Raw genomic sequence first — 27,702 nt, forward strand, 5'->3', positions numbered from 1 at the left:
CCGAGGGGGCCTAATGTAACGAGGACGTCCGGCAAGTCCTGCAACACCCGCCCGCTCATCTCCAGCAAGCCGGGCACTGCGTCGGCAAAGACTTAGAGTTGAGGTCTCTAATTCGGACCGTGGTCAAGTCCAGGACCCTGCAAGCGTTGAGATCAGCTACCGTTGGAGAGGAATGGGGGTCCAGTCCTGGGCGCGCATGGGAAGGGGGGGTTGGGGGCTGTTTTGCGCGCCAGTCAGAAACCGCTGACAACGGGATGATAGTCAGGGGGGGGGGATGCGCCCTGTGCACTTGGTTCCCGCTGCCGGTTCTAACACAAGCAATTATGGCATGAAATCAAGCTGGAAGAGGATAAGAATAAGCTTTTTACCTCCCGCACGTGGCTTTTTTGAGACGGTTGAAGAGGGGGGGAGGAGTTGGTTGTCTGAACGTTTCCGGGGGGGAGGGGGCTTCAGGAATTCCCATACCTGGACAGTTGAGCGGAAAAGGCGTCGTCCCCTCCCGCTCCCCCTCTCGAACTGGAACCAACGTGCTGGGAACGAGACAGCAACCTCGCTGGGCGCTTTCGGTCTGCAGCCAAGGGGGACAGGAACGCCTTGGGCCAGGTTTCAACCTTTTCAGCTGCATTGTCCGCAAGCAGAGGACTTGCTTTTTTTCCTCTTTCCCAATCGGGACTCTGAGAATGCCGGTGGAAACGGCTCCCGCTCTGGCATGCATGTGCGAGGAGGACGTTGGGTTAGGCTCGCATTTTCACTCTCCGGGCACGTCCTGCCCACGAGCCGAAAGGAGGACTACCGGTTCGGGGAGCGTTGTTTCTTGACGGGAACGATGGGCTCTATAACGCGAATAGCTGTTGACAGAAAGCGTCAAGAAAGGCCGTTTTGTAACGTAGAGCGGCTGTTGTATAATAGATGCCGTTGCTGCTGCCGCTCCCACCCCTTAAGCACCGTGATGTGTAGGCTGTTACTCTCTCGCAGAACCGCATGTATTATCCAACTGGGCTCTTCGTGACTCTTATGGCAGTCGATCCCCTGTCTCGTTCGATTCGGCGATTCTGGCCGGTAAGGGGGGCGAGCACCACATCATGAAGTTGAGGAAGCCGCCGCCGCCCCTGCCGTACGAGACCATCAACGACGTGAGTAAGTATCGCAGCCCACCCCTCTCCCCCCTTTGACATCCTCCTATTTTATACTGACACTGGGGCCTCGAAGGTGTGGCGGAGACCGAGAAACGTCCTTTCCGGCTGCAGTTCTACACCGTCATTTCCATCCTAGTCGTCACCCTCGGCCTGATTGCCGTGGTCGTGTATTTGAACAAGAAACTGCCCGACGCATCGCACTCTCGATATGACCTCCCCGGGGTGTCGAGGGCAGATATATCCTTCGCCGGGGACAGGGAGACAGGCCAGCAGGAAAAGGCCATCCGCAACGCGATTGTGGTTGTTGAAGAAGACGTCTTGGCGCGGGCGGCAAAGGCTTTTAGAAAGAGGCAGATACGATTCCCCCCCAACGGTACGATAACATCGACTTCTACTACAGAAACGACGCTTACACCGGCTTCCTTGTCTTCGACGACCACGCCTGAGGGCACAAGACAAATACCAACTCCAAGCTCAACAACCACCTCACTGGACGTATCGTCGACGACGACCACACCTCAGAGTATAAGTCCAACAACACAACCACCACCGCCAAGACCAACGACTACCTCACCATATGTCTCAACAACGACCACCCCTAGCAGTACTCAGACAACTATAGTCCCTGCCATCATCACAACGAGCGTCACATCACCCAGTGGCACTCCAACGAGTACTCCATTAAACGTTGTGACAGATACAAGCATCAGCTCGGGTTCCGGCCCAAGCATACCTACCACGAGCGACTTCAGTTCGACTCTCATCAACAGTCCAAATGTCTCAACCGAAAAGACAACGTCCCCAACTAAGAGCATTTCACCGATAAACGCTCCCGCCAGCACTCAAGACTCAACGACTCTATCAAGCGATCCTTTTACAGTGCCTTCAAACAGCGCCAGCTCAGCCATCACGTCAACAGTGCCAACCAGTTCGGTCTCGGCCCAAGTACCACCGCCGACGTCAACTGCATCATTCAGCTCGGTATCCCTGTCAATAGGCACACCGAGCAGCATTCAGACCACTGGCTTGCAGACGACAGTGGCAAGCGTTCCCGCATCGACCTCACCGCCGGTCACGGGTACACCACTCGGCTCTACTTTCTCATCAAGGCCGTCTACGACAGAGCCCACGTTACTTCCATCCACGTTTTCACGGTCCGAAATCCTCTCCTCGCCTAAGCCTGAGACATCCGCAACGAATACTCCTTCGGTCACAGTCCCGTCGGTGGGAAGCTCTAGCAGTGAGGCCATTTCGACAGATGCCTCTGTATCAGAGACCGTAACGTCTTCCGGAAGTACCACGGCATCGGAATCGACTGCCGAAACAAGCGTAGAGACGATCTCGATGGTCTTACCCACGGCGACCGAGACCAGACCAGAGGGCACCCCTCCATCTCGGGTACCCGACGAAAAGGTCAAAAAAGCCGGGGAGGAGACTGTGTCCGTCTCCAACGCAATCGTCGCCAACTTTGTACCAATCATTGTTGCAAGGGCATTCGTAGCCGTGTTGAATGGACTCTATTCTCAGATAGCCTCCGTCGAGCCCCTCCGCCAGCTCCTATCCGATGCCGGTGCCTCGGGCCCTGCGCTCGCTGGTTCTGCTATCAACCTTGCGCCTATAGCCGTCAGCTTTCTCCTGGCAGACTTTGGCAGCGCGGTCGCTGTCGAGGCTCTCAGCGCCGACGGGTTTTGGTGCTCCAAGCCCGTGTTGCCAGACAACCTCATGCCTTGCGTCCCGCGTATCAGCGTCAACAGGTGGGCGACGAGTGTGATCTTGTCCGGCCTGGTCGTTGTGTCGGCGGCCTTGGTCTCCGTCGTGGCGCTCTGGTTCAAGACGCCGTCGCGCATCGCCGTCGAGACGACCTCCATCTCCGGCGTAGCCATGATCATGGGCCACCCCCAGATCGAGGACGACTTCAGGACCATCCCGACAGAGATGACGAACGGCCAGCTGGCGCTGCATCTCAGGGACAAGAGGTACACCGTCGGCACTTTCGAAGCCGTCAACGGCATCAAGTACGGCATGATGCCGTTCGACCCGAGCGAGGACCGGCACCCTTCCCTCCTCCAACGCCTCGAGCGGACGGCCGTGGAGAAGAGGGCCCTCTTCAGCCTCGCGTCGTGGCAGCGGACCCGGTTCAAAGTCGACGCCGTCTTCGCCGTCTTCCACCTCGCACTCCTGGGCCTGGCCATCGCCGCCCTCGCCAACGTCGACCACCCCCGCCGCATCTTCACCTACACCACCCGCGGCCGGGCCACCGCCGCCCGCGTCGGCATCTGCCTGATCGGCATCGTCGTCTCGCGGTACTGGGGCATGCTGTTCAGGGACGCGCAGAACCTCGCGCCCTACGCGCGCATGCACGCGAGGCCGTCCCCGGCGCAGGGCACCATCCTCAAGCGCGGAGTCGGCATGCCCTTCTTCGCCATCGTGCCGCTCGCGAGGACGGGGTACGCCATTCCCGCGTGCGTCGCCGTCACGGCCTTCGTCGCCGAGTTCTTCGTCGTCGCCGTCAGCGGGATGCCGTGGCGGCCCGGCCAGCTGCGCGGGGAGTACATCTGCTGCGGCGCGATGTGCGTCGTCGTCCTGATGGTCATGCTCTCCATCCAGGGGCTGGTGCTCTACTGGCGCACCACGCTGCCGGCCCTGCCGCGCCGGCCGGACTCGGTCGCCGCGGTCATGACGTACGTTGCCGGCACGGCCATGGGCCGCGAGTTCCATTCCGTGTCCGGGATCGGGCGAAAGGCGGCCGACGAGGTGATCACGGAGATGGGCAGGAGGTATGCGTACGGGTGGAGGGCCGAGGAGGGCGGCGCGAGGAGGTGGGTTGTGGACGAGGTTGGGATGGGATATGAGGGGGACGGCAGGACAAGGGTGTTCTGATAAACATGGCATTGATGCCGGGTTGACACCATGCTAACAATACTTTCTTTTGTCATTTTCGAGGCCTGGAGTTGGGCTTGTTTGCGGAGCCAGCTATATAGATAGATACCCCGACATAGAACAATGTGTTATTTATTTGCTGAACCAGTTCCGAAGAACACAGTACTGTGACCGAGCCTGTTGGGAAATGAGTGGCATGATGGCTGTTCGGATGAAATGGTGTTAGTTATATTTAACAATAGCGGTACTTCTGAAGTCCGTTTACCAGAACACGGATGCTATCACGGTAAGCTGGCGTGAAGCCTGCTAGTCGATCCCTCTTAGACCACCAGCCTACCATGCAGGTAGCCATCTCACAGAGCGATTCTTACGGAAGAAACCATCGCTCCAGTCTGTCTTTCCCACTCAAAAGACAGAGGACACAACTTTTCGAGGCAAAAGAATGATGGGCTCACTGGGGCGGGCACCCATCCTCCCAAGCAAAAAAACCAAGGGCAAAGGGAAACCCAAAAGGAATGCGCCGAGGGGGAATCGAACCCCCGGCTCCCCGACGCTGCTGGATGGCAACGGAGAATTTTACCACTAAACCATCGGCGCTGGTTGTGATGTTGTTGAGATTGAGGGCGCGCTTGGCCGCTCATGGAGGGGACTCGACGGTGCGCTCGCGTCTGTTCGTGGGTATTAGTGCGTGGGTCAGCGTGGAGGATGAGGGTTCAGGTCTCGCGGGGGGGGGGGGGAGGAGCTCTGGCGGGGCCGCACATTGTCTGAACATCCGTCGATGAGGTGAACAGGGGATCCATTGATAGTGGAGTGGTGCTGCGATCATACCACGGCTGAATGTGTGAATATGCGCTGCGATGTTCTGATCCGTCGAGAGGGGGCTGTGGAAGCAGGGGAATCCGTATGAGCCTCCGGCTCTAGAGAAAACAACGATCACAAAGCCGCAGTGTTGAGCTGCTTGGTGGCTTTGGAGATGAACAGGAAGGGGGTCTTGGACGGATGCCGACGCCACGGGAACGAACACCTAAAGTAGGATTCGGAAGTTAAGCATGTCGGGGAAAAGAATATCGAGCTAATAGTGTAGAGAATAAAATACTATTAGATATGTGCTATTAAGATCTTTAGTTCGTTTTGCAAACTACCCAGAACAAGAAATGAAAGTGTCCTAGGGAACAGCTGGCATTCTCGAAAAAGCTGTGCCAGCAGAATAGTGCCAGCAAGATTACACAGAATTGTAGACCTAAGTGACCGACATGTTACGCAAAGCACTTGAATGCAAATATGAAAGCAGACAGAGTCTGAGCCTAGAAGAAATCGTCTATCAGCTGTTGAATATGTATCTAAGCTGGATATGCCAACGCAGCCATGTGTCTAAAGACTATGAGCAAGAAGCCAGGCGGAGAACCTAAGAATACAGTTCTGGCTCTCTTGCGAAAATTGCACCAGTCTCCAGTCCTGTAGTTGGCCGGAACTAAAACCGCCAATCCAGAGCAAAATATTTCCCCAAGAGCAAATATGTCATCAGAAACGCCTCCCCAGACTTCAAAACTAGTCTGTATTCATTAGCTCAGTCTTCACCGCGCTCAAGGAGACTTCCTGGGAAGCAGAATGCTCCTCTGCATTGATCACGCGCTCGGCCTCCTCATCGTCACCATCATCGAAACTAGGCAACGGACCGGTATCGGGAAGACGGGAGCGCAACCGATGCCATTCTTTTCGCCATTTGCCAATGACTCCAGCAAGCTTCTGCTTGGTGTCGTAATCAATGTCAGGAGATTCGTTGTTGGCGCCTTTTTTGGTTCGTCTGGCGCAGAGACGCTTGGAAATCCTAGTGAACTCCTTCTTCATTAGGGTACCACAGCCGTCGGGAGATTGCCAATGGTTCTTGGTGGTCATTGAAACTTGATGGATGTCGTTCCAAAGCTGCTTCTCCAGGAAGTTGCGAACCTCCTCAAACATGGAGAAGCCTCTTTTATTTGCAAACTCGGTAATCTCTTGGATTTGCTTCTTCATGATCCCCTTGCCTGCTTTCATATCAGTATCACGCACTCCCCTAATTGGCTTGCATAGATCCATGACCTACCAGTTTTGGACAGTGCAGCCTCGAAACCTGGCTTCATGAGGCGAGTAAGGATGTTGAAAACATCAGTTCTAGCCAGCTTGGAAGCGTTTCTCTGGAACGAGTCGACGCTGAACACAATCTTGTCGGCATAATGGCGAAATATATTCTCCATCTTGTAGGAATTCTTTTTGACCATGTCCCGAAATGCCTCTGGCAAGGTGCTGTCATCCTCGATAGTCTTGATCCATTTATCGAAGGCCTTTGCCACAGTGCCCCGGATCTTTTGCTTAATGCCAGGAAAGTTTCGGGCAAACTCAGTCTGCCAATTGTCAAAGTGACCTCGCCAGAACGAGGTATGCCTGCTTGGGGGTTAGAAACTAACAGCTTCGCGGCAAAGGGACTTACACATCTGCCATCCAATTTATGGCACGCGGAGTGTTTCCTTTCTTTACGGCGGGTTTGTAAAGTTTTCCACCTCTCTTGACACAGGCTTTATATGTAGACCAATGCAGCCTTTCATACTTTTCAAGAACAGCTGTAGCAGCACGAGAACTCTTCCTCTCCCAGCCCTCGACAACGCGATTAAGATGGGCAGAGGATCTCTTCAATTGTTCCTCTCCGGACTCTTCTGCCTTGATATGACTCGAGTTTCTTAAGTTCTTCTTTCGCAGCGGTTTCATTGAGACTAGGTTAGCTTGCACACTGCGTTGAATCCCATTTGTGATGGCCTAGAACAAATCGGTTAGTACATTCGCGGTTATTTATGCCAAGGAATGAAAAACTTGCCTTGAGTTTCTCGGCGATATCACCCTCAGCCTTTTTCACTCGTCTCTTCTCGTTGACGCTAAGTACTAGAGGGATTTCCGGGTCTTCTTGGATCCAGCCATCAACCGCATCTAAGAGTATGAGGATGTGGTGTATATCACTGTCGGCCCAAGCCTCTCTGTGTGACAATGAAACCTCATACAGCCATCTTCCCAAGGCCAGGATACCGGTAGACTCGGCGTCAGGGAAGCCTTCCACCACCTTCCCCTTCTTCATCTTCCTAAAAGCTTTACTGCTGACCGGAATGACAGGAGGCAAGTTACTGGTGTCGAACTTAAGCGCTTTCTGTGTCTCTGCTGCTTTCCACAGGGAATCAGTTACCCTTTGGACCATTCTTCTGTTGCGAGCCTGTATGCAGAGAAACATAAGACGAGATTCAAGGGCATTTTTCTCTTCTTCAGTCAGGTTTCTGGTCTTCGTGGGCTGGCGCAATTTAGGTCGCTGTCTTTTGGCATCTCTTGACATAGCGGAACTAGCCGCACGTTTGTTTCCGAGACGCAAGATTGAGAAATCACCGTCGTCAGAATGATATTCCTCGTCTTCATCCTCTTCTCCCACCGGATCTCTCAAGCGTTTGCAAACGTCGAGTATTTCATCGGTAGGGTACTCGTTTTCTGCCCTGTAGGTGTCCAAGTCATCGATTTTGGTGATCGCGATACAGAGAGAATTTTCTTTGAAAGAATCATCTAGGTGCATATCTAGAATTTCGTGTTCTGTAAAGATGAGTTCTGCTGCTGCCTTGTTGTCACCAGCCCTCACTGCAGGGGTTACAACGATTCTCTTGTGAAGTCGACGAGAAAAGTTTTCCGCTATACCCCCGCGGAAAATGAGCGCGTCTTGAACGCCTGGAAGATCAACGAGCTTGATCCCATGACGAAGGATTGGAGATTTCAGGAAAATCTCTATGTGCTCAACTAAGGGCCAGTACTGAACCGGACGGGACTCGGGTTCGGAGCTGTCAGCGTATGGCCTCAGAGACTTCATGAACTGGCCTTTGTTGGACGCCGTGATGGATTTTGAGAGCATATGCTCCGTGTCTATCTTTCGTGTGCCGCGACCACGAATCTTGTCGAAATTGCCAGCTTCCATGATCTGGGCAGATGAGAGCTTTAGGATGCCATCTTCACTCAGGCCAGACCAATTGCACACCACCTTGATGAGGCGGTTCACTTGAATAAGACGGTTGTCATATTCGGTATCGTATCCATCGGCTTGCACTCTGCTGGTGCTTTCAAGGTCGGCGAGTTCTTCCTTTAAGGCGTCGAGTTCAGCTTGCACAACACTCCAACTTTTGAAGGTGATTTTTGCGCGGAATTTCTTGCTGTTGTCTTTTTCATGGTTCCATCCAAAGATACAGACAGCCGCTGTGCACGCTTCGAAGCTGTGAGTGGGAACGATCTCGGCCTCAAGAAGTTCGTTAAACAGCGAACTTTTGCCAAGACCGGTTTGGCCGAGGATGCCGACAAGAATCTCACGAGATAATAAATTGTTCTTGAGAGCATCTGCGAAACCATGTCAGTTATACCTGCAAGCCTTAAGTATCATATTTAGCAAGAGCCTACTATAGTTGTCGATCAATTCCTTTTTGTCCTCCTTGTTTGGTCCGTGGGGGAGGGCTTGGACAATCTCTAGCGCTTCACTGAGTCGAAGCAAGCCCGAGTCACGCACATTCTCCTTTGCTAAGACTCGCTCAAATATGTCGGTCAACACTGGTCCTTTGACGTCTGCCATTTTTGCTCAAGGTATGAGCTAGTTGTCGCTTCTGTGTGTAGATGCAAATGCTGGAAGGTGGTGGATATGGACGTCGGATGTTTTGGTAGCCTGTCGTGGTGCTGCAACTGGGTATCGAGTGTCTTGGGTAAGGCGTATGCTAACTTGGATGCAGGTTGGACTAGTGATCTATAAGTAAACGCAAGTTGAAGGTAGGTGAGTGTTGAAATTTTTGGAAATGTGGAATTAGTTCAGCTTGATGGGGTAGAAGTCAAACCAAGTGAAGTATAAAGTTTGTGAGGTGGAAGCCGCTGAGGCGGAAATATTGTTATCGGAGGAGGGAGCTGATTTGTGCGAAGTTGAAAGAAAGGAAGGTACGTAGAAGAGCTCACTCAAAATTTCAGGAGCTACTTCTTTTCGAAGCAAGACGAGAATTGCCGTAGGAATGTTGGATAGGAAAGAGTAGAGAAAAGAGTGCTTGAACTGGATAGGCTGGTAGAAATAGCGACTTCGCAAACCACCCGTGGAAAGAGGAGAGAGGTTAAAAGAGGTTTCTCAAGCAAATGGGTGATCGCATAAAAACACTGAGAAATCTCTCCGATAATTGGAGTGTATTGTCACTTTCTTTGTGACGTTGAATCGTGGTCGAATTGGGTAGTTTAGAACGGGTGACATATGTGTGTGTGTGTGTGTGTGTGTGTGTGTGTGTGTGTGTGTGTGTAGAGGAGAGAAGGCGCAAGTTTGAAGTTAAGCGCCTGAGTAGATGATGTAGAGATGGTATTGTAGAATGAGAAGGAGCAAACTGTGTGTATAAAAGACGTATTTGATGGATGCTTGTTTGGGATGTGTGCGATGTTTGAGTTATAAACGTGACAAACTCGAGGTTAGTGCGTTGGGCTTGGAACGTAGGACGGCAACGGAGATAGATGCATGCAGTGGATGCCAGCAAGCTCGACTCCAACTCGAGACTTTGGGAGTCTTATCTACCGGGAGGGAAGGTGCCTGTTGCGAAAAGAACGCAGTCAACCTTGACGCCTGGGCTGACTTTATGAAGACAACAGGCTATCAGTCGTTATCCCACTGATACAATAGTATCCATGGGCTCTGTCGTCAACGTAACTCTCGTCCCTGGAGATCGGAACCCCCTGGTCTACCTGCCATCCCTGTTGTTTTCCGCCTTTTTTCTAATGCGGAGAGGCCAGCGAGCATTCACCAAATATATGAAAAGACAAAACACTTAATAGCAATGGAACACGAGGGGTTTAATTGCCGTATGGCACTGGCAGCGATGTGAGCGTTGAGGCTTGAGAGAATGGTTCACTGCTAAGACATGAGTGCTGATACCTGCCGGCTTGAGTTCCTAAGGGTCGCTCGGAAGAACCATACAGTTTACCCAGGGCCCCGGTGTTTGCATCACGCGCACCATGCCCAGTAAGACTTGTGTACGTAGACTGGTTGGGATATTTCTAATGGCGATGAGGTATCAACGTAGTGCATAGGACGTTCTATCCCGGGTATCTTGCTCAAGTGTAAATCCCCACGGCCACCTCCTTGTATTTCTTTTTGCAGCCCTTCTACCCCAATTCTTATTATTCCACAACGCCTGTACCCATTGTTGCAACGTCTGCTACCATTACTAGAAGGAGTAGGGAGGGGGCGGGGCGGCTTGGCTCGTCCGCAGACGATCCAGTTCCTTTTGGATAGAAGGTTACGAAGCCTCATGAGCTGGGGCCGGATTGCGTAGCAGGGAAAGGCGAACCCCCCTTGATTTTTACCCAAATCCCCCCAGAGTGCTTTTAAGAAGCCTCGGCGAAATTATCAGGCAAGGGACTCTCCGCCATGTATGCCTGCAGCTTCCAAAGGTAAAGCTGAAGAGATATTGAGCGCTGCTTGCTTACAATGAACAGTGAGTTGTCCCGAAACAGCGCATTCTCTTGTAAAATAGCGAAGTGCTTCGGCCCCAGAAGGCGCCGTAGGTCGTGGACGGGCAGTTTTTTCTCATACTTTGCCCCTGGAACATCGAACGTGGTAAACTCCTCAAGAACCAACGGGTCACTGTGCGCATGGCCATCCTGTGACTGGACACTCGACTTCGAGTAATACCACAGCAAGCATCCCCGCTGCTTCTGCTTAACGACGGCATTCCAGTTCTTGAGGGGCGCAATGTAGCCTCTGTTGTCTTTCCCGTGCAAGTCTGCGAAGTACAATAGGTACTTCATGGTGTTGCGACGCAAGTTCTCGAGGACAAAGTCGTCCATATCCTCACGCCATACCATCCGCTTCTGAACGCCTTTCGTCTGAAACTGAAGCCGTCTGCCTATCAGTAATTTCCATGCATCCCCGTGTGGCGTCTTCTTTCGCTTCCCGCCCATAGATTTAAGCAGAGGTTTTCTCGCCAATGCGTAGCTAGAAGGAGCGGCGATAAATATCTTACTAGGCCCATCTTTCTGCGAAGCTGATGGCGTCAATGTATCTTTTGCATCAGACTCTATGTCTGGCGCACCCGCCACCGCTCGGGCGTCCTCCTTTTGCTCCACACTCTCTTTCGACGTGAACGGCAGTTCCATATCACCAGGTGTCCACCAAAAGTCGCCAGTATCTGGTCGCATGACTGCTTTGAAGTCTTGCAGGAAGTATCTCGGCAGGTTTGTCGAAGTGATGGGGCAGTGACGGACGGGGGTTGCTAGGGCTTGGGCTGCGAAGTTTATCAGTAAGCCGAGACGTTCGCAAATATGGCCACAGGACTACTGACCGTATGGATTTTGCAACAATTTCCTGCGGAACCGTCCAGTTATCTCATCCTTGCGTGCCTTGGCCTTGGGGGTTCTGTAAGCCGTCCGAGCTTCCATCCATGCCGGGTCCATGACGGGCGAGACGGGCAGATTGCCAGCCGACGTCTCGACTATCTTTTTCTTCTCGTTGACCTCCAGGCGAGTTCCAGGGGCGCCTAACCCAAGAGATCTGTTGACCTTGGCAGCGAACGTCTTCACTTTCAGCGCAGACACCGGTTCCCGCGGACGGTCTCTCCCCGTTTGGTTTGCGCGGCATTGGCAGAATTCCCCAGGTGCGCGGCCGGGGCGGCGTACGCTAGGTCTAACGGCCGCGAATCGTCTCATTGCAAAGTGGACCGCCGGAAGGGATCGAGTAACGGCTTGGTCGGCGAGGGATTGCGATTCGGACTTTTGTAGGGGGCGTCAATGACGTTGGAAATCTGGGGACCCTTGGGGGAGCCAAAGAGCTTTACGCGGTTCGCTGCAATTTTTGGGCGAGGACGCGCGTGGGGAGCTCGGAGCTCGGGGTGCCCATGCAGGGGCAGCTGCAGCTGGTGAGTTCTCTGCACGGCACAACAACGTCACCTCCACTTGCTTGCCGCTGCTTGCCGCTTTCGCATCTCCCACCTCCAAAGTCTCAACCTCGTAATCCAGCACATACTGCATTGCGTCGCAGTCATGAATTGTCAACGGACGCTATTCCGAGCCCTGCGGGCAGTCCCTCGCCGGCATGTCAGAACCTTCACCAATTTCCCTATTGGAGGACTACCGGGCAGCCCACCCGTCGGAAACATCCCAATGCCCTACATCACCGAGGTCTCGGTTCGTCACCCATGACTCTCAACATCCTCAGGTCGCGAAAGCTAATTGATCAGTCTAATGGCTGGAAGACATGTTGGTGTTGCAAGCGCCCGCGCGATTGAGCTCCTCCGCTGACAGTGCACGCAGACGACATCTTCTCCAAGCTGCTCCAGGTACGAGTCCACGATTTTGCGGCTTTCGCGCGCTAAGCTGACCGTTCCAGGAACGAATTGTCTGCCTCAACGGCGCGATCGATGACACCGTCTCTGCCTCGATAGTCGCGCAGCTTCTATGGCTCGAGTCCGACAGTCCCGATAAAGCAATCACGATGTACATCAACTCTCCCGGAGGTTCAGTTTCTTCAGGTTAGATGCCTCAACCGCGGCAGGAGAATACAGACGAGGCTGACATAGCCAGGACTCGCAATATACGACACAATGACATACATCAAGTCGCCGGTATCGACAGTATGCCTCGGTGCCGCCTCCTCGATGGCTGCGCTGCTCCTGACAGGAGGTGAGGCTGGCAAGAGATACGCTCTGCCGCACAGCTCCGTCATGATCCACCAGCCACTCGGCGGGACGCAGGGCCAGGCCTCTGATATCCTCATCTACGCAAACCAAATACAGCGCATCCGCAAGCAGATCAACGAGATTATGAAGCGCCATATCAACAAGTCGTTCGGACACGACAAGTACAGCCTGGAGGAGGTCCACAACATGATGGAACGTGATAACTATCTGACGGCGGAGGAAGCCAAGGAAATTGGTGTTATTGATGAGATTCTCAACCGGAGAGAGGACAAGGACCAGAATGAGAAGGACTCGGCAGAGGGACAGAAGACCAAGCCTTAAAGAAGGCTAGCGCTGCGTCTGGCATCCATAGTGGCTCCTGATATGTCATGGCTCAAATAGCTTAGACAGCTGATGGGGCGGATTGCGATTACAGGAGCGGATTATGAAGGAAGCATGCGCGTTGCCGGGTAGCCATATCCACATACGGCGGATTCGGCCTCAGAAAAACGGGGCTCGTCCGGGACCGGAAGCGTTCCGGGCTTAGCGGAAATAAGCACAATGTAGAGAGGAAATGAAGAGAACGATGGCGATTCCATCATGTTATCAATGTTGAAGAACAGCTTCAGAAAAGAAAATTCCACCACAGAGTACAGGGCGAGAGATTGGCGTCGAGATCCCGTGTCCCCCAGAATAGCTTTCGGTGGAGTACAGGCTTAACGTTGCACACCTTAGCTGACCTGGGTGGACTGACCAAGCAAGCACCGCCGGCTCCGGTGCTTCACCTTGGAAACCTGGGGCCACCGAGCCGACCAATCAGCGAAATTCTATTTCAATGCGGGGAGCACTCGGCGGGGAGCTCCAGAAATTTTGCCAGCCGACATCGCCCAAATTTCCCCCGTAATCCAAACTATCTTCGACGTCGTGGCCGTGTCCCTGTGACTGTCCCTGTGACCTCAGGTCTTTCCTTCACCGCACCCTTAAATTTTTCCGTGACTCACCCAGGATCCAGGAACTATAACAAGGACAATCCGGAAACCCCAAGGAATACTTTGTATTGTTTGCCTCAATTGACCATCCACTCCGCATACAACCTCCGCATTTACCTTGGGTGTTCCCGGTGAACCCTTGACGCAATGCTCTCCCGGTCCATCGCCCGCCAGTCGCAAGCTCTCCGAGCTGCGACGAGGCGTCCCGTCTTCGCCAACCATGCGTACGGCCTCCCCTCGATGCAATTGACTAACTCAATGGGCCTCATACGCTGACCCTCTTGCAGTCGTCTCCTCTCCTCCACTGCGCCCCGACGCGCCGACGACCAGCTGAATAAGGTCTCCTCCAAGATCACCCAGCCCAAGTCCCAGGGAGCCTCGCAAGCCATGCTCTACGCCACGGGCCTCACCGAGGAGGACATGAACAAGGCCCAGGTCGGAATCTCGTCCGTCTGGTACGAGGGCAACCCCTGCAACATGCACTTGCTCGACCTGTCCAACATCGTCCGCCAGTCCGTCAAGGAGGCCGGTCTCATCCCCTACCAGTTCAACACCATTGGTGTCTCGGACGGTATCAGCATGGGAACCAAGGGTATGCGCTACTCTCTGCAGTCCCGTGAGATCATTGCGGATTCCATTGAGACTGTCATGAACGGCCAATGGTACGACGGTAACATCTCTCTGCCTGGTTGCGACAAGAACATGCCCGGTGTCGCAATTGCCATGGGCCGTGTCAACCGTCCCAGTATCATGGTGTACGGCGGCACGATCCAGCCCGGCTGCAGCAAGAGCGGCGAGTCGATTGATATCGTTTCCGCTTTCCAGGCTTACGGACAGTACATCACCGGCGAGATCACCGAGGAGCAGCGCTTCGACATCATCCGCAACGCGTGCCCCGGCAGCGGTGCTTGCGGAGGAATGTACACCGCCAACACCATGGCCACCGCCATCGAGACCCTCGGTCTGACGATGCCCGGAAGCAGCAGCAGCCCCGCCGAGGACCCCACCAAGAAGGCCGAGTGCGCGTCCATTGGTGCCGCCATCAAGAACATTCTCAAGGAGGACATCCGCCCCCGCGACATCATGACGCGCCAGGCTTTCGAGAACGCCATGATCGTCGTCAACATCCTGGGAGGCAGCACCAACGCCGTGCTCCACCTGCTCGCCATCGCCGACTCCGTTGGCATCAAGCTCACCGTCGATGACTTCCAGGCTGTCTCCGACCGTACCCCCTTCCTGGCCGACCTGAAGCCCTCGGGCAAGTACGTCATGGCCGACATGCACAGAATCGGAGGTACCCCGGGTCTGCTCAAGTTCCTGCTGAAGGAGGGCCTGATCGACGGCTCCGGCATCACCGTCACCGGAAAGACGATGAAGGAGAACGTCGAGAACATGCCCTCGTTCCCCGCGGACCAGCAGATCATCCGTCCCTTCAGCAACCCCATCAAGCCCTCGGGCCATATCCAGATCCTGCGCGGCCAGCTCGCGCCCGGCGGCTCCGTCGGCAAGATCACGGGCAAGGAGGGCCTGCGGTTCGTGGGCAAGGCCCGCGTGTTCGACGAGGAGGACGCCTTCATCGAGGCCCTGGAGCGCAACGAGATCAAGAAGGGCGAGAAGACTGTCGTCATCATCCGCTACGAGGGTCCCAAGGGTGGTCCCGGTATGCCTGAGATGTTGAAGCCCAGTTCCGCCATCATGGGTGCTGGTCTCGGCAAGGACGTTGCGTTGTTGACGGACGGTCGCTTCTCCGGCGGCAGCCACGGTTTCCTGATTGGCCACATCGTGCCCGAGGCCATGGAGGGCGGCCCCATCGGCCTTGTCCAGGATGGTGATGAGATCACCATCGACGCGGAGGAGAGAGTCATTGACACGAACGTGTCCGACGCGGAGATGGCGAGACGGAAAGCCGAGTGGAAGGCGCCGCCGCTCAAGTACAGCAAGGGTACTCTGAAGAAGTACTCTGCCCTTGTCAGCGACGCCAGCTCGGGATGCGTGACGGATGGACCTATCTAAACAGGGGGTGTGGGCGAGAGCGGCCGCTTTCTTGGGGTTATCGGGGATGACGGGAAGGCGATTTTTTCTAGAGTTCTACACTGTTATACCATCTTCTTGTACGGCTTCGGAAAAGGTAGTCCAAATCGGAGTTTTGTTTGTGGTCAAATTGGCACTACATTATTTGTATAACTTCAGGGGGTAAACTATTGTTCTGCGCTCGAAAAGGAAATCGGATTGTGGTATATGAAGCCCCAAATAAAACCTAAAACACACACAGATTTACACAGCGGTCGGTTTCTGTGAACAAGACGCCGCTCATGTTTGCTTTTTGTTGTTGTTGCTTGCCAATGGACGATTCGAAACATGGCGCATCAAGGCGAACCACCAGCTCCAAGCTATGCAAGACCCGCGCGCAAGACAAAGCAATACCGCCTCCTCAAAAGCCCCAACCCTTGCAATTCCTATTTTCCCTATTTTTTTTTCTTTTTCTTTTTTCGCCATGTTTCACTATTTCCGGCCGTTCCAGGCGTCGATAAAGGCTGACTTGTCCCGCAGCGTCAGGCCGACGCGCTTGTTGCGGCACAGCCTGGCCAGCGCCTCGCCGACCTTGTCCAGCACCCTCTGCTCCTCGACTGACAGCGTCGGCGCATCGCCTCCCAGCCGGCGCTGCGCAGAGCCGCCACTCGCGACGGACGAGGAGACGCCGTTGGTCTGGGCGGCGGAGGAGTTGAGTATGCTCTCGGCGACGCGGACGCGGATGCAGGTCGTCGGGCGGGACAGCAAGTCCCAGAGGAACTTGAACCAACGGCCGGGGACGGGGGTCGTGACGTCCGCGGGGGTGTAGCGGATACTAACCGGGAAGATGTGGACCTCGGGGCTCACGGCGAGGAGGCTGGGGGTGAAGGGGAGGACGCCCTTGCCGTTAGTGGTGCCTCCCTCGGGGAAGACGGCGACGATGCGGTCGGGGTACTTTTCGAGGAGGGCGGCGATGTCGGTAAGCTTGGCGCCGGGCCGCGGGGCGAAGCGGACTGGGGAGAGGGCGTAGAGGACGGCGCGGAGGAGGGAGATGCGTTCGACGGAGCGGGTGTTTGGGTAGGAGATGGTGAAGATAGGGTCGAAGATGGCGGCGAGGTAGATTGCGTCAATCGGGGAGGTGAAGTTTGAGGCGATGACAGAGCCCGGGTGAGGGAAGCGCTGCGGGGGCTGGTCGGCGAGGGTGCCCCGGCGGACACCGTCGAGCTGGAGGTCGATCCACCATATCCCCGGTATGCCCATCATGCCCCAGAGGAGGACTTTGCGGACGGCAACGGGGAGGAAGGGGAGGTGTTGCAGGAAGAGGAAGTAGGTGGCGACATAGGTGATGAAGATGGGGAGGCGGATGAAGAAGAGGAAGGTGTGGAAAACGGAGGAGACGGGGGAGAGGGCCGTCTTCACGGGGATGAAGGGCGAGATGCCCGAGCCTGTGGTTGTTAGCCTTGCGGTCCTATGGCGACGAGCGGCGGTGATGGGCGAAGCTGTTGAAGCTTACCTTTATCGCGGAACTGGCTGAACTTCTCCATGGTGGTGGTTGTAGTGGTGGTTGTAATCGTGGTATGACACTTCAGCAGGGCGGGTAGGTACGAGGCTCGTGTAAGTCGAAAAAGACCGGCAGCGGGAACAGCGGAAGATTACCGCGACATGAAGGTCCGTCGCAATCGGTATATGAGAGATGCGCAGCTGCCGAGGGGTCGGGGTCGCACGTTATGTTGGAGGATCGTTCTGTCCCAAGGGCGGGACAATCAGTTGGGAGGAGCTGAGCTGAACTGAATGAGAGACATATAGCTTGTGTCACGGAACCTCGTCTCCCAGTCAAAGATTCCACTCCGTTGGGGGGGAGCAAATACACAAATCTCGAGTGCTAGCTGACGAATGAGCTTCCCAACGTCATGCTACGACAGGGACCATGACATGTGAAAAAGGCCACACTACGCCTGCGAGTGCGGTGGGTGGTGCAGCGAGAACGCAGGGTTGAGGATGTGTCAGCTTGCTCTGGCCCCTCTGGCGACCGCTTTCCGAGTTTGGCCCGGTAGCCCCGCTTTATACCCGGTAGAATCTTGGTCCTTTGAGCACCGCCAAAAAAAAAAGAGCCTGGCCAAGCCTAAGGCAGGAATGCGGGTGAGTCCGGCTCCAGGTGACAGTCGGCAGCTAAGGTGGGTTTGGATTAGGTAAGATCACCTTATGTCAGCATCTGCACAACTCCCGTTGCCCCGGCACCCATGCACTTTCAGACGGGGCGGTGCGTACACAATTCAGAGTAAACACTCAGACCCTGGGATGTGCCTCCACGCCCCCCAATTAGGAAGCCCAGCAAACAAACCCGACACTACCAGCACCAGTCACAACCCACACCCCTCCCCATATTCAATCATAGCTGTGGGCTTTTTGCGATTTGCATGCCTGCTCCAACTTCACAACGTCGTCCCCTACCGCGTCCAGAACCGGAGCGCTGCTCCTCGTGTCCCACATCATAATTCCCGTTGTTGCTCGTCGCGTCGATAGCTTCCTCAACATGGATGCCTCAGAAAATCCGGTGCGTCCAGCATTTGCATCCGACCGAGGCTTTGCGGATCGTCGCGACCGGCCGAAAGCTGCCCATGGTGTGCATCCAGAATCCCCGACTGACCTCATTTTCTAGCAGCACCCATTTCGATCATCCGTCATCCGCCCCCCGAGCAACCTCCCGCGACCCGGCACCATTTCATCTGGCTTCGGCCTGGCAGAGATGAGCGAATCACAGAACAATGCGCGCGCGCATCAGTCAATGATACCGCCGCCGGCGACCAAGATTGGCGCCCTGAACGGTTTGAAGCGAGACGTCCCCAAGCCAGGTTGGTTTCTCTTTCCGGGGCCACGATGGGGGTGGTGGCAGCAGCTACTGACCGCCTCTTCTACAGCTGAGCTGTCAGAACCGAAGCGAGGGAAGACCCTGGCCGAAAGGGCAGGTGAATACCCGACAAAAGCCTTGACGGCGCCTGCGTCTGGCATTGCCAGAGCAGGCTCTGTGAGGGGGCAAACACTGGCCCAGGTAGGTCCTTTGTCTCCTTTGCATTCTGCAGTCCATCCCGAACGTCAGTCCGAGTCCTTGGAAATGGCGCCCGAGTCGAATACGGCATCCAGCATCGTTAGCAGACCCGAAATCATTCGGATAGTCCTTTGGATGGTCGTGCATCTCTGCCACACCGCACATCACATCTTGCATAGGGCGGTCCGGATCTCACCGCTGTCGCCGATACTGGACAGGCTGCTTGTCGCCTTTTCGCTTCGGTAGGACCAGAGCGACCCCGACAGGCCCGATGCTCAACGTACCCTGCAACGGCCGCTCTCTCGACCTCGACCTCGACGTCATTCTCCAGCATCTAGCCCTACGTATTTCCGCAGCGTTTCCGGCAGGGTCCAGTTGTGGCTGGGGTTAGAGAGCGACATCGATAGCTCGCAGAACGGGATTCAACTCCTCCTGGACGCTCAAGTGCAGGAAAAAACGCCTTCATCGAACCGGACCACCAGGAACGAAGACGAGACTGGCGCCAGGGATGAGCTGCATTGTGTACCGCCCAATGCTCGCTCACTTTGATCGCATCTTGTGCACATGCTGACTCGGAACAGATCAGGAACCCAAATCTTGCCAGTTCCCGGAATGCACCAGCACCAACACGATACAACTCGAATTCCAATTTTTCCGCGAGTGTTGGCCCAAGAGGACATGAACGATCAAAATCCTCATTAGCCCACGCAAAGTCTGTCCACGGACATCCTCGGACCCGAACAGCGAACCCGCAGGCGAGACCACGCACGGCATACGGTCATAGATCAGAAGAAGAAAGTGATGGACCAATAGAACAACAGCATGGTACGACTTTACAATCCCAGCAACTGAACTTTTTGCGCCCCTTTGATTTTCAGCCTACCGAGATCAGACATGCCAAAACAAACTCCCAAATGAATTCACAAAGAGAAGTCTCTCTCAGCAGCCAGTTTGGTGCACTGTCCATCAAGGACGACACCAGCAGGCTCACTACCCACGATGAAGATCAAGTGGTTTTCAGCCAGGAGAGCAGTGTGAGCTCCGTGTCAACCGCAGCGAGCACTGCGCAAATGGACAACGTCACCATGCGATCACCACGTCGAGCCCTCATGAAGCTGCCAGAGCTGTCGCCGAAAAAGAGGCAGGCCAGTCGCATGACCGACCCTGCCACACCTTCGCCAGACTCTAAGCGGGCGAGAGCCTTCATGGAAAGACTGGAAGAAACAATCATGACCATCAAAGAAACCAGATCCCCAGCCAGATCCCCTTCTCCTAATAGACTGCCCTTTTTAACAAAAGATTCTAACTTGACTCAATTTATAGCCTGGGATGTCGAAGGACGGGTGGCCGAGCTTGATTCGCAATTCAAGCAAGTCAAGGAGTCGATGAATGTCATGCTGTCCGACAAGGAATTGATGGATGAGAGGGTGGACATGTACAAAAAGAGAAGTGAGCTGAGCGAGTCTGTATCAAAGTGAGCGACCAACTAACGGGGTGCAGTATCGGAACTCGAAGCAGAACGGGACAAGGTCGAAGACCGCAACGAAAACCTGCAAACAGAGATCAACAACTTGAGAGACCAGATGCAGAGACTGACCATCGAATCCGAGACGGAGAAGCGCAGCCACAAGTATGAGCTAGAAGATGAAGCGCGCAAGCACCGCCATGAGCTTGATGAACTGCGCCGTGAGCTCAAGGATGAGACACAACGAACGGAAAAGAGCCATAGGGAGGCATTGGATGCCCTTGAGCGTCATTTCAAGGCGGAGCTCGATGATGAACGTAGCCAGAAGTCGAAGGAGGTCCAGGACCTCCGGACAAGGCTTGGGCACGAGCAGCAAGACCTCCACCTCAGCCTGCAAGCGAAGGACCGTGAGGTCTCGGAAATGAGGGCGGTGGTGGAGGGGCTGAAGGGAGATCTCGACCGCGAGCAAAGCTTGAGGAAGGGTCTCGAGGGGAGCATCTCGGAGCTCTCCGCTTCCAACGTCACGCTGGAGGCGAAGATCAACTCTCTCAAGTCACACGTCGAGTTCCTCGAGTCAGACAGCAAAGCTCAGTCGGACTCCTTCGCCAACATGGAGGCTAGACTGCAAGAGGCGCTGAAGGTGGCCGAGGTGGCCAAGGAAAAGCTCATCAAAGAGGAGACGGAACGCCGTGTGCTCTTCAACAAGTATCAGGAGCTCAAGGGCAACATTCGGGTCATGTGCAGAGTACGACCTGTGCTGAATCCGTCAGAAGGCGCACCTGCCAAGGTGACATTCCCCGACGAAAAGACCTCAGCTGAGATTGCCTTGCAGACGCAAGAAGTCAACAGCTTTGGTGATGTCTCCAACAAGAACATTAGCTTTGAGTTCGACAGAGTGTTTGATCCGGCGGCGCAGAACCAGGACGTATTCGACGAGATTTCGCAACTTGTGCAGAGCGCACTCGACGGGTACAACGTGTGCATCTTCTGCTACGGCCAGACGGGCTCTGGTAAGACACATACCATGTCTTCTCAGGATGGCATGATCCCTCGCGCGACGCACATGATCTACGACACGGTCACCAAGCTCAGGGAGAAGTCGTGGACGTACTCCATGGAGGGCTCCTTCATTGAGGTTTACAACGAGGAGCTCAACGATTTGTTGACGCCCAACGGCCGCGAATCGGATGGCAAGGGCCGCAAGCTGGAGATTCGACACGACGATGCCCGCAAGCAGACAACGGTTCTCAACTGCAAGACGGTGTCGCTCGATTCGGCAGACACAGTGGAGGTGATGCTGGCCGAGGCGCAGAACAACCGGTCGGTGGCGGCAACCAAGGCCAACGAACGGTCCTCGCGGTCGCACAGCGTCTTTATCCTGAAGCTGGTGGGCTTCAACTCGGCGACAGGAGAGCGATGCGAGGGCACACTAAACCTGGTGGATCTCGCAGGTTCCGAGCGGTTGAAGCACTCACAAGCCGAGGGTGCCAGGATGAGGGAGACACAGAACATCAACAAGTCACTGTCGTGCCTCGGCGACGTGATTGAGGCGCTCGGCAAGAAGAGCGGGCACATTCCGTACCGCAACTCGAAGCTGACGCACCTGCTTCAGTACTCCCTCGGGGGTAACAGCAAGACGCTCATGTTTGTGATGGTCAGCCCGTTGGAGGCGCATCTGAAGGAGACAGTGACGAGTTTGCGATTTGCTACTAAGGTAAGCTTTGAGGTGATGGGCAGCCGCTGGTGACAGGAAAGCTAACGACGAACAGGTTCATAATACCCACATTGGCACGGCCAAGGCTACGAAGAAGGCGTGAAGGGGCTGGATGGCTGACTGATGACGGCGTTCTTGGATGAGTGTCTAGGTGACCGGCGTTGGGTTGGGGTATTTGTTTCTAGGATTGACGGGGCATCGTTGAATTTGTATATCTCAGGAATACGTACAAGTACGATTTCGACATACAATACATGGCCTGAGGGCAGCTTGTTGTACACACCACGTGGAGTTGTCTAGGATGTGATGCTGAATTGGTTAGATGCTCGTGACGGGTGGAACGGCCGGCAGTGCGCAGGAATGCAAGAACACTGGGGTTGAGCTTCTGGAAGGCCGCCCTTTCTTCAGTGACCACCAGCGCACCCCCGCCCCTGCGTCATCCCGCGCGCGCAAGGTCCACATCGCGTGTCAATAGCCCCAGTGGCGTCTCCCCGCCCAGTGTTTCTCATGTGCGCCAACGGCAACAGTGCCTCTTCAACACCCCCACCTATCGCACCTAATCTTTAGCGCCCCCCTTGTGCCTGGCCGTAGCAGCTTGGCCGGACCAACAATGACATGACACAAAAAGGGGGCGTCCATTTCCTTCTTCGTCGTCAGGTTTCGACTGAAGAGTCGTCTTCGGATTTAGACATTACAACATCCATTCGCCCATCATTCATTTAGACAGCCAGACCTTGCCACTATCCCGGATCCGAGCTGCGATTCGTACCCCGCCGTTATACGCCTCGACTTGCGACTATTAGGCCGTTTATTTGTGGCAGCCGACGACGACCTTGACGAATCGCTCTCCTGGACTGCGAACCCGAGACACAATTAAATACGCAGACTACACGATCGTGAGTCCCGAGAGCACACCAAATCCTTCGGAGGGCTGTCTCGACCACTGCGACTAACAACACTTTCAAAGCCTCCCGCTGCGATCCGAACACACGATGATGCGCTCCAAGAAGGGCCTGGAGGAGTCAATATGGGCCTCTAGAGGCAAAGCCCAGAACTTCAGCTCCGCGCCGCCGTCAAGCTACCGGCCGCGAACGAGCCAGCCGACGTCCTCGATCATCACGCCCGCGACGCCGCAACCCCCATCGCCAACCAAGAATGGCGCCTTCCACTCGCCGAACAAGATGGCGCCTGCGCCCGTGCCTGCGCCAGCGGCGCCAGAAGCAGCGGTCGGCAGGGGCAACAGGGTCGTCGGTGCCGTCACCGTCGCTGCCAGAGACGGGCCTTCGGCGCAACAGGAGTTCAAGAGATACATCCAGATCGTGCGCCGGCTCAAGTGGAAGCTGCCGTACCTCTCGCACGGCTACCACCACGCCATAGCGCGGCCGGGGGACCCGCTGTACGGGGGCGAGACGGACGCCGAGGAGGCGGAGCTCATGTTCAAGCTTGACTTTTACGAGTACTACATGCTGCTGGAGAGGGCGCTGGTCCACCTCCTGGGGGTGTTTGGGATCACGATCTCGCGGGACGGGTGGGGGGGAGGGCCGGTGCGCGGTGTCTACGGCGCCGCGGCGACGCACTCGTACCACCAGAACGTCATCGTCGCCCTGGAGATGGAAGACAACCCGCTCCACGAGGCGCTGGGGACGGGCGAGGTGCTGTTCCACCTGCGCCGGGCGAAGGAGCTGCGGAACCGGTGGAAGTACGCCGAGGAGGCTTCGAGGCTGAGGGGGGAGGCGGGGCGAGAGCGGGCGGGGACGGCGCCGCTGGAGAGCTACGACCTGGACAGGATTTTCAGGCATATATTTGCCGGCTTCGATGCCGGATACGCCGTTGCGGAAATGAAGATCGCCGAGGAGATGAATGCTGGAGCCGGGAGAGGGCGGGGCGGGTACGGGGTGGTCGAGATGGAGGAGGACGAGTTTGATTTCATGGTCGAGGCTATGGATTGGGAGGCTGTCTAGTGAGCTGTCAGGGGTGGGCTTGTTGTCATTGGTGATTGGGGCGGGAAGCTTTCGCACTGGAGTCTGGGCGAGGGTGAGGAGGAGGAGGAGGACTCGAGGGTGTGGTTTAGATGGACCTCTTTTTGAAGGCCCGGCGTGACGTGGCGTGGCGTGGCATTATTAGACGATACCCTTTGTTTTTTCAGCTTGCTAAATGTATAGACCTCGGGGGGTTTACAACCCTCGACCAGAGGTGCTTACATGACACTTTTCTTCGTGAAGTTATCGTTACTTGGCCTATGTGACGAGCTCAACCCCCTTCGCCAAGGCCACTCGCTATCCATCTTGACGCCACTACCTAATACTGACATGCACCTTGGACGGTTTGCAGAGTGCGGTCCAGGCCTAGGATCTTTGACTTGGGCCTTCGGGCCCGGGGTCGGTTAAACTGTAGCTGCCGCGTCAAACCTTTTTCGAGTTGAATTTCAACTTCTGTTGATACGGCACTAGTACATCCGTCACACGCCACATGATGCGGTGAAATGTGCCGCTGTGTAGACGGGAGGCTGTCCCTTTGGAGTCACGCAGGGCCTCGCCCGGCGGGGTTGCTTCAGTGGCGGAAGAATCGTCATCTGATCCATGTCGCGACGAGTACTACCGGTACTCGGCCGTCGAACAACAGGGCCGGCGGTGTGGCATCCGTCAACCACGCGGGCGCCAAACAGTTGGCCCGGCACGAGAGGGATCGACGACCAGATGTCCAATCACACAAAGAACTGTAGATAGAGTCTAAGAAAACCTTTATGCTCTAGGGGAGACCCCCGCCCTCGCAATGTTTGAAAGGCTACGCGAGAGATGCGAGGTAAACGAGGACAGACGACATGGCTGTGAACTCCCACCCCGGCCCTCTATCCAGGGAATATCCGTACCGCGACGTATTTCAACCCGCCCACACCATGCCACTATTCGGAAACTGGTACCCGTCACTCACCGCTAACGGCGGCTGCAAGCGAATCGGGAATAGCATGTCAACTGTCCGATCGTTCCGCTCGGGGAGCTTGCGAGGGGGGCTTTTGGTTTCCAAAATAAAAAATAAAAAAGACAAATATTGGACAAGGTAGCGCTGTCACCAACTGTAGCATAATTGTGTATGTGATGACGTTTGTATTACACGGAAGAGATGTTCGCAGCAAGCGGGAACTCCTACCGACTCCCAGGACCACCCCGCGACGGTATCCCACTACTGCCGACTTCCCAAAGCCCGTGGCCTTTGATCCAATCGCCCGCTTTCAACATTGAAAGTTTCATGTCTGGCTAACGCATATGGCGCGCGCCGTCTCATACTAGCGGCCGATCTGGGGCGGCGGCAGTGGTATGGTGGTGGGGGAAAGGAGGGGGAACGTGCAACGGTCAACAGTCAAATCCCGTATCATTCGGTTTGGCTGAGGAGCAGTGCAAGCGATGCAGGGGGGGCGAGGCGCACAATAGCGAGACTCTCTTATTCGGAAAAGTTGAGATGAAATGTTCTGGTCTGGTTCTTTTGCTGCGCCAACGCACACGCATACACGCGCGCGCGCACACACACACACATGGCCCAAGTTGTTTTACACCATGAACCCTTGCCATGCGGACGACATCGTTTATCCGAACGGCCGCGTTTGGGGTTTTGATTCGACGCCCATCCGTTTAGAATCCCCCCGATCGAAACCTCGGGGAGCTGCCCTTCTATCTTCAACGCCCGAGTTAATTGATGCGAGTGGCTTGCTTGTCTTGGCCTCTCTCTCCTTCAGCTATTCCGTTTCAGTCGGGCGCCTGTCGCAGACATCGCATAGACTTTGCCTCCTCTCCATACTATAACTGATCTCTCCATCTCTCCCCCCTCCAATACTTCTCCTTCTCCCTCTCTTCCGCGCTCTTTGGGCTTTCGTCTCATCTCCCAGTGCCAGATATAACCGCCAAGTAACGTCCTGCAAGACCCCCATCGCAATGTCCCTCGCCGCAGCAGCATCCGCGGCACTGCGCCCGCAAGACTGGCCGACGAGCATCTGGGTCCTCCTCCTCACGGGCCTGGCCTACGCTGTGGGCTTCCTCGCCTACCGGCCCTCGTTCCCGCGCAACGCCCCCAAGCTGTTTAAGGGTTACCCCGTGCTGGGGGTGCCGCGCTTCTTCACGGACCGGGGCAACTTCCTGACGGAAGGGCGCCGGCTCGCCGGCTCGGGCAACTGGAGCTTCTACTTTGGGAAGATGAGGATTGTCGGCCTGTCCGGGGAAGACGGGCGGCGGCTGTTCTTCGAGAGCCGGGATTTGGACTTCACAAAGGGGTGAGAGCCTCTCCCCTTCCCCTTTTTTTTTCCTTGGGCCGGAGGTGATGTGTTTTGTGTGATGCCATGTTGCGTTTGTGGTGCTCCAGGGGCCCGGACTAACACCGACCACCAACGGCAGCTACGGTGCCCTCTTCAATGCCACCCCCCGCATCGAAGTCTCGGCGGACCGCTCCTCCGGCGACGACTTCGGCGTCAAGTTCAACAGAAACCTGGTCAAGCTGCTCCGCAAGGATATCCTCTCGGAGCGCCTGCACCTCCTCGTCGGCGACACCCGGCAGACGATGGACAAGCTCGCGTCCCGCATCGGCGGCGACGGCGGGAGCGGCGTCAGCGACCCGTTCGAGGACATGTACCACCTCGTGTTCAAGCTGACGATGAGGACGGTGGGCTGCGACGAGGTGGCCGAGGACGAGGCGCTGCTGCGGCGCGTGCAGCGCATCTTCGAGAGCATCGACGCGGCGAGCACGGCGACAAAGGTCATGTTCCCGTGGATGCCGACGGTCGGGCACCTGCGGCGGGTGTACAGTGGCGCGCAGATGTACATGATCCTGGAGAAGGTGATCAAGGAGCGCAAGGACCGCGGGTTCGGCGGCGACGACGCGCTGCAGTTCCTCATGGACAACGGGGACAGCACGGCCGAGATGGTGGCCTTCATCGTCGGCGCGCTGTTCGCGGGCCTGATCAACAGCGGCATCAACGCCGCGTACCTGCTGTGCTTCCTGGCGGCGGACGCGCGCTGGCGCGGCGAGGTGCGGCGCGAGGTCGACGCGGCGGTCCGGCGGCACCGCCGCGCCGACGACGAGGCGCCCGAGGACGTGCTCGCGCGCTTGACCATGGACGAGTGGGAGGCCGAGTTCCCGACCGTCGACCTCGGGCTCCGGGAGACGATCCGGCACACCATCACCGGGTGCGGGTTCCGGTACAACGCGAGCGGCAAGGACGTCGCCATCGGCGCGAGCGGCGAGGTCTTGCCGCGGGACTCGTACGCCGTGTTCCACTTCGACACCACGCACATGGACGGGCGCTTCTTCCCCGAGCCGCTGCGGTGGGACCCGGGCAGGTTTGTGCCGGGGCCGGAGGGGGGCGACAAGAACGACGCGAGCGCGTTCATCGGGTGGGGTGCCGGGCGGCATCCGTGCCTTGGCATGAGGGTGAGTCTTCCCCCTGTGACTTCTTTTCCTCTTGATGCCTCATTTTTTGGTGCTTTCGTACGTCTCAAAAGATGGTGGCGTCACGATGCTGCGACGTCGTGCAAGTGAGCCCAGAGCCAATATTCGCTAACGATACGCCCCGGGCAGTTTGCAAGGATGGAGATGGCGGTCACCACGGCACTGTTCGTCGCGAAGTTCGACTTCGATCTGGTCGATGGCGAGGGCAAGCGTATGGACAAGGTGCCGGACAACTCGGTCGATCGCAACAGGCACTCTGCGTCAAAGCCGCGGGAGAAAATGTTCCTAAAGTACACGCTGAGGAAGTAAGGGGGGAGCACGGTAATGGTAGCGCAGCCTAGATTGCAT

General features: G+C 55.9%; 10 protein-coding genes across 10 annotated transcripts; 7 read left to right on the forward strand and 3 right to left on the reverse strand.

Moving 5' to 3' along the window:
- Positions 1-1,082: 1,082 nt before the first annotated feature.
- Positions 1,083-2,314, forward strand: EsH8_IX_000817 (uncharacterized protein; the record flags this gene model as incomplete). The annotated part of the gene is made up of 3 exons (XM_083267153.1): positions 1,083-1,137; positions 1,210-1,509; positions 1,947-2,314. 3 exons carry the CDS (start codon positions 1,083-1,085, stop codon positions 2,312-2,314), a joined length of 723 nt encoding a protein of 240 aa, XP_083130718.1.
- A 166-nt stretch (positions 2,315-2,480) lies between these two features.
- EsH8_IX_000818 (DUF3433 domain-containing protein) lies at positions 2,481-4,016 on the forward strand (the record flags this gene model as incomplete). Its single annotated transcript, XM_083267154.1, has 1 exon — positions 2,481-4,016. One exon carries the CDS (start codon positions 2,481-2,483, stop codon positions 4,014-4,016), a length of 1,536 nt encoding a protein of 511 aa, XP_083130719.1.
- Positions 4,017-5,564: 1,548 nt separating this feature from the next.
- Positions 5,565-8,634, reverse strand: EsH8_IX_000819 (uncharacterized protein; the record flags this gene model as incomplete). Its single annotated transcript, XM_083267155.1, has 5 exons — positions 5,565-6,040; positions 6,100-6,437; positions 6,601-6,806; positions 6,865-8,405; positions 8,466-8,634. The coding sequence occupies 5 exons, from the start codon at positions 8,632-8,634 to the stop codon at positions 5,565-5,567; spliced, it is 2,730 nt and encodes a 909-aa protein (XP_083130720.1).
- A 1,775-nt stretch (positions 8,635-10,409) lies between these two features.
- EsH8_IX_000820 (uncharacterized protein) lies at positions 10,410-11,729 on the reverse strand (the record flags this gene model as incomplete). The annotated part of the gene is made up of 2 exons (XM_083267156.1): positions 10,410-11,308; positions 11,366-11,729. The coding sequence occupies 2 exons, from the start codon at positions 11,727-11,729 to the stop codon at positions 10,410-10,412; spliced, it is 1,263 nt and encodes a 420-aa protein (XP_083130721.1).
- A 488-nt stretch (positions 11,730-12,217) lies between these two features.
- EsH8_IX_000821 (Clp protease-domain-containing protein) lies at positions 12,218-13,039 on the forward strand (the record flags this gene model as incomplete). The annotated part of the gene is made up of 4 exons (XM_083267157.1): positions 12,218-12,278; positions 12,333-12,358; positions 12,409-12,550; positions 12,603-13,039. 4 exons carry the CDS (start codon positions 12,218-12,220, stop codon positions 13,037-13,039), a joined length of 666 nt encoding a protein of 221 aa, XP_083130722.1.
- Positions 13,040-13,833: 794 nt separating this feature from the next.
- Positions 13,834-15,699, forward strand: EsH8_IX_000822 (dihydroxy-acid dehydratase ILV3; the record flags this gene model as incomplete). The annotated part of the gene is made up of 2 exons (XM_083267158.1): positions 13,834-13,910; positions 13,974-15,699. 2 exons carry the CDS (start codon positions 13,834-13,836, stop codon positions 15,697-15,699), a joined length of 1,803 nt encoding a protein of 600 aa, XP_083130723.1.
- A 489-nt stretch (positions 15,700-16,188) lies between these two features.
- On the reverse strand, positions 16,189-17,240 carry EsH8_IX_000823 (lysophosphatidic acid acyltransferase LOA1; the record flags this gene model as incomplete). Its single annotated transcript, XM_083267159.1, has 2 exons — positions 16,189-17,141; positions 17,210-17,240. 2 exons carry the CDS (start codon positions 17,238-17,240, stop codon positions 16,189-16,191), a joined length of 984 nt encoding a protein of 327 aa, XP_083130724.1.
- A 696-nt stretch (positions 17,241-17,936) lies between these two features.
- EsH8_IX_000824 (uncharacterized protein) lies at positions 17,937-22,024 on the forward strand (the record flags this gene model as incomplete). The annotated part of the gene is made up of 8 exons (XM_083267160.1): positions 17,937-17,956; positions 18,157-18,250; positions 18,356-18,548; positions 18,615-18,745; positions 19,324-19,567; positions 20,066-20,191; positions 20,243-21,921; positions 21,977-22,024. The coding sequence occupies 8 exons, from the start codon at positions 17,937-17,939 to the stop codon at positions 22,022-22,024; spliced, it is 2,535 nt and encodes an 844-aa protein (XP_083130725.1).
- An 889-nt stretch (positions 22,025-22,913) lies between these two features.
- On the forward strand, positions 22,914-23,882 carry EsH8_IX_000825 (uncharacterized protein; the record flags this gene model as incomplete). The annotated part of the gene is made up of 1 exon (XM_083267161.1): positions 22,914-23,882. One exon carries the CDS (start codon positions 22,914-22,916, stop codon positions 23,880-23,882), a length of 969 nt encoding a protein of 322 aa, XP_083130726.1.
- A 1,965-nt stretch (positions 23,883-25,847) lies between these two features.
- EsH8_IX_000826 (cytochrome P450) lies at positions 25,848-27,663 on the forward strand (the record flags this gene model as incomplete). The annotated part of the gene is made up of 3 exons (XM_083267162.1): positions 25,848-26,182; positions 26,304-27,336; positions 27,484-27,663. The coding sequence occupies 3 exons, from the start codon at positions 25,848-25,850 to the stop codon at positions 27,661-27,663; spliced, it is 1,548 nt and encodes a 515-aa protein (XP_083130727.1).
- Positions 27,664-27,702: the final 39 nt, after the last annotated feature.

Source organism: Colletotrichum jinshuiense, chromosome 9, assembly GCF_051148585.1.
Source record: "Colletotrichum jinshuiense chromosome 9, complete sequence".
NCBI classification, from domain to species: domain Eukaryota; kingdom Fungi; phylum Ascomycota; class Sordariomycetes; order Glomerellales; family Glomerellaceae; genus Colletotrichum; species Colletotrichum jinshuiense.